This window comes from Lucilia cuprina, chromosome 3 (genome assembly GCF_022045245.1).
Source record: "Lucilia cuprina isolate Lc7/37 chromosome 3, ASM2204524v1, whole genome shotgun sequence".
Lineage (NCBI taxonomy): Eukaryota > Metazoa > Arthropoda > Insecta > Diptera > Calliphoridae > Lucilia > Lucilia cuprina.
This window is the reverse complement of record NC_060951.1, coordinates 58,748,207-58,753,782: the sequence shown is the minus strand read 5'-3', so window position 1 is coordinate 58,753,782 and position 5,576 is coordinate 58,748,207. Positions and strand designations below refer to the sequence as shown.

The window sequence follows — 5,576 nt, the reverse complement described above, 5'->3', positions numbered from 1 at the left end:
AGTTTCAAAAAACGAGATAATTAAGACAAATAAAAATTTGTTTAAATAAAAAGTAAAGAAAATTAAAACATGTTAATTGAAAATAAACTACCGATAATTTTTTCTGTGCTTTATAATTCTGATACAATAAAAATTCAATTCAAATAAGAACGTACATATTTTATATGTGTGTAATCAACATGCCTATTTATATAAATTATAATAAAGGGTATTTTCCTAAAAGGTTTTAAAAGGTTTGAATGAAATAATATTTTCTTATCTTTTTGGCAACAAGGATGTGATCCCTGAAAGAGAAATAGATCATTCTACATCGATCGAAGCAACCTGTAGTAAGTAAGGTTTTGATCAGAGAAAGTATGGTTTTGATCATAATCACTTTTTAAATTCTTGTGGAAATTAACTTTTGATGAAGCACAAAAGTTATTAAGTTTCTGCCAATAAATCTCCAAGCTTTTGTTATAACTTTTGAAATAAATAAGCAAAGTAAAACTATCTGCATATAAACAAAAAGTTTTTCAAATAAGAAATATCCTTTTGAAACGCGTGTTCTTATGTGTATGTATGTATGTATGTATGTATGTATGTATGTATGTATGTATGTATGTATGTATGTAGACATAAATATATCTATGTATTTCTAAAACTATCTATTGCAGCAGACAAAACTTACTTCAATGTTTCAATGAAATAAAGTACATTCTAATACTTTAATGTCAAGATATTTAAAACCAAAAGAGGTCTATATGTACATATATGTACAACGATTACAAAGCCACGGAATATATAATTTAAATAGCTTAAAGATATTAAAAAAAATCTTTATTCATAAGAATTCTTTATTCACCTTAACCGAATTTTATAAACCCTTCACAGTGTGTTTAGAAAAAAGAAAACAATTTTGCAAATTTTGTAAAAAAGCAAAAAATTGTCTTCTTCTGATTAAATTTTCAGATGTTGTCTCGGATTTTTTCTTATATTTCTGCTTTTAGATGGATTTTGCTGATTATAAAGAGAAATCTTTTCGAAAGCTTATCTAACGTAATTATTGAAGATTTGAACACTGAAGTAATCGAGGGTCTTTAAAAACTTGATTTCAAAATCCATTTAGACATGCGGACATCGCTTAATCAACACCGCCATCTATAAGGATCCAGAATATATATTTTAAAATTAAAAATGAAATGCAAGTTTAAATATTCCCTCAGAGGGTATCCCGGTGAAAAATGGTGCTACCAATACCTCTAGTCTGCCGGGAAATGATAATAAATGTATTATGGCCTTGACTTGAGGTCGAATCACATATCCTGATACTGCTGGTGGCCAGTTTCAGGACTTTTTCCTGATTGTTCTGGTCTGTTGATTGAGATACAGGATGAACTTAGGGGTATACGTATCTCATTTGCTCTATGAATATGTCGGATGAATGAGAAGAATACTGGATTGAATTGTGATGGATAAAAAGTGTCTTTACAAGTGATACCATTGAATTTCCTTCCTTGTCGAGATATGTTTAGAGAAAACTCTAAAACTTTTTGTAACAGGTCACTTGTATCGCACTATATCACCTATAGACGGTTGATCATAAAATATACCTATAATATATTAAATTTAAAACGATTCTTACAAACCTGTTGCAAATTACATCATCAGTACATATAAAATAATGTAGGGTATAAAAAGGAAAACTCAAAATATGATTACATGCTGTGTAACTCTTTATATCATAATGCGAGTATTATAATGTATGTCGATAGTTTTCCTTTTTGCCTATACAAATTATGAGCATGTATTTATGAGCATATGTTTGTACATATATGAACCCAACAAACACAAACGTTTAAAGCTTTAATTCTTAAGAAGAGTATTTTATTTAAAATTTTTTACAAATTGCTGTTATGTTGCTATCAAATCTTTACTAAATTTACATTTAATGATAAAATGATCTTAAATTGTTTTTAGGATTTTTATGTTTGCTGGTTTTTACAGTTTACGTATTTTATATGCACTGTTAAAATGTTATAACATTTGACACATCAAATAATGTTGTTGTATTTTGACATTGGCGTTCGTTTAGCTGCCGGCAAAATAATTTTCCATTTTTGTATATACCTTCAAATAGTGGAGAAAAAAAATAATTAATATATGCAGCATAACAGAAAAAAGTGTCAACAAAATGTTTTCTTGTGTATGCGAAAAATACTTTTACAGAGATTTGTATGTGTCTTGAGGTATTTTTTTTTTATACAAAATTCAATTCATCATATTTCGACAATGTTCGAGTACGTGTAGTGTAGTAGATAACAATCATACATATATAATACATAATATGACCAACATCACTTATTAATTAAGCTTAAGACAGCGAAATACTGTTTCTTCAGTCTCAAATAAAAAGTTTACAATGAAACAGTCTTAAAAGAAGTATTTGTTTTTTAATTTAAAAAATCTCAATTTTTCTCAAAAATGCAATATTTTATAAAATTTGATAAGCATTTTTAATGAAATATGAAATAAATTTTATATAAGATCATGTACTTAGTTGGTAACATAAGGCATATTATAGAATCATACCAAGATGAGTACAAGTAACAACAAGTTGCTGTACATTGACCAACATCTGTATGGAACAAAAATGAATAAAAAACAAAGCCAAAAAACCTCAGCAAAAAAAAAACAAGATATAACATAATCCATTATACATATACTAAAAATTGTAGATTTTTTTCACACAAATTCAATTTACACCTCGCGGGCAAGCACAACTAACAACTTTTAATGACTTTAATATCCTCCGCTTTTGTTTCAGGAATTATTCTTTATAATTGTGGTGGCGTTATTAAAATATGCAATTGACATACAGGTTCATTATTATTTTCTTCAATTCTAGAACTTAAATCAATAAAAAAAACAAACGAAAAATTTTATATTTGAAATTATACTTCATACTTAGTTTTCACTTTCTGGAAAGTGGATTTTTCTTATACACAAGAATGCAGTTTCTTTTAGTGTTCAAGTATTTACTCTTGTTTAGACTCTATTGAAGTAGAAATAATTTTTTTATACCCTACACCACTATAGTGTTGATTGCGTTTGTGCTGATGTTTGTAACACCCAAAAATATTGGTACTACACCAAATTTAAAGTACAAAAATTGTCACAGAATCACTTTCTGAGTCGATTTATCTATGTCCGTCCGTCTGTCTTTCTGCCTGTCTGTGTGTCCCTGTAAATTTTGTGCGCATGCACATTTCAAAATAATTTGATAAAATATGGACAAACTCTTCTTTTGGTCTAAGAACGCTGTTGAAAATTATTGAAATTATGTCAAAAAAAATTTGTTTTACAGAACTCTAACACTACCGATTTTAGTAATGATCGGGCCTTATTTGACCCTAGCTACCAAATAAACTCTCCTTCAAAAAATTACTTGAAAGTCAAATTCACTAAACACTAATAACATGAATAAATTCTACATTAATAACTTTGAAATAGACGTAAATTACTCTACCAACATTTACAAGGATAGACCCATGTTTACCCCTACTCCCCTATGGGACCTTTAGTAGAAAATCTCTTTTTTTTTGTCAACAATAAGTAAAATTATTCCGAAATAAAATTAAAAAACAAATAAAATACTTTATATTAAAAAAAATTATCAATACTTATTGGTGTAGGGTATCATATGGTCGGCCATGCACGCCTATACATTCATACTTATTATTTTATAAATTACATACTTATATGTATGTATGTGGTGCAACATACATATTTATGCAATAGTTGAAGAGATTTACATTTAACTCGTGGTTAATGGGTCGTATACTTGATAATTTTAGGAGCAATGCAAAATAATACTCATTCGTCTACGTAACGTTATGCAAACGTTTATGTGTAACAGAAATGTCTGTGTAATGCTGTAGTTATAGTTACAATTTCTTTTATTTATTGAAAACACAAGTATGGCAGGGCCGACCATATGACACCCTACACCAAGAGTATATTTTAAAAAATTTTCTTTTTCATAAAAATAATTATATGTTTAATTAATACCGAAGTATTTAAGCACTTTATTGATGAGGAAGTAAGGGTCAAAACATAGGCCGATCTCCATTGAATTTTGGGGAAAGAATATATTTTAATATAACGATAGTTATATTAAAATAGCACAAACACAAAAACCTTATATTCTTAATTTTTTTATTTTGCGGTCAAAACAATAGCAACAAAAATTTCCTTCCACTAAGTGTTAAATATCCTGTCGTATTAAATGCTTTTTTTTTTGTCTAGTTGCTAAAAATATATATAAATAAAATATATATAAAATATATATGTATTTTAAAAAAATATTCTTCTATATCATTGTGTGAAACAGTTTTGCAAGTATTTAATAACACCGCATGAAAAGAAAACGCAACAATGTCTCATGGCCTCCGAGTAAAAGATTTTTATAATTTTTATGAATATTTTTTCTTCGTTGTTTCCTATTCTATTCATAATAAATAGTATAATAGCAATTTAGAAAATTTAGCAAAACAAAAAATCAACACAATTTAAAATTAAACAAAAAAAATAAAGCAATTTTTTTTTAATACAACTGGATAAAACTAGAACAAAACAGGTGGAGCATATTAAAAAAAAAAGTTTCATATTTGACCATTAAGTAAATTTAGGAAATTTAAATTTTATAAACTTCATATAAAGAAATTAAAATAGCAAAACAATTGTGAAAGATTAACACCACCTTTCTAATATAATTTAGAGAACATGAAATCAATTAGTCTATAAACATTGTTTAATTATATACACATAAGTATTTACTGGGGAAAGTTGTAAAACAAAATTTTAAACATTTCTTAATCTAACAAACGTTTTAACTTTTCTGTTTTTTTTTTCTCAAAATAATAAGCTCTTAAATATTTACAGCACAAATAAGCTTGAATATTGTATTTCAAACTACAACAGAATGAAAACGTTTCTCTTTTTCGACATTTCGAGTGGGTTACGATGAAATTAGGCAAGTCTTGTAGTAGTTGTTGTTAGTAGGTTGGTTGCACATTTTCAACTACCAAAAATTTTACGAGTCTCTTGAGACTTTTAAGTCTCATTTTTGCACTTGTTCCTCTTTTCTTTTCATTTCTCTACTTAAAAGATTTTCACTTACAGTGTTTTTTTTTTTCTTTCAATTTCGATGTGACTCTTTTTTTTATTTGTGCTGATTGTTAAAAAGTGTTTGTAATGACGATAAACGAGATCAAGTCTTTAAGTTGAAAAAATAAGAATTGACACCAATACATGGCTATCGGTATCTATGTATATTTGCAGATGTTTAATTTAGTGTATGTGCATGTACATAGGTGGTCAGAAAAGCAGTGAACATTTTTTTTGACAAGGATCTTATAATACTAACTCATCATTTACTAATATACTAATTAAATTACTTACTAACTAAAAAACTAAATAACTAAATAACTAACTTACTAACTTACTAATTTACTAACTTACTAACTTACTAACTTACTAACTTACTAACTTACTAACTTACTAACTTACTAACTTACTAACTTACTAACTTACTA

At 27.1% G+C, this 5,576-nt stretch overlaps 1 protein-coding gene across 1 annotated transcript in view; it reads right to left on the bottom strand.

The window, feature by feature from the left end:
• Window positions 1–2,557: 2,557 nt before the first annotated feature.
• LOC124419014 overlaps window positions 2,558–5,576 on the bottom strand; it is a 4,156-nt gene continuing 1,137 nt past the window's right edge. The window contains exon 4 of the mRNA XM_046947125.1: window positions 2,558–2,617. Within this exon, the coding sequence (XP_046803081.1) occupies window positions 2,558–2,617 (60 nt within the window). The remainder of the gene's footprint in view (window positions 2,618–5,576) is intronic.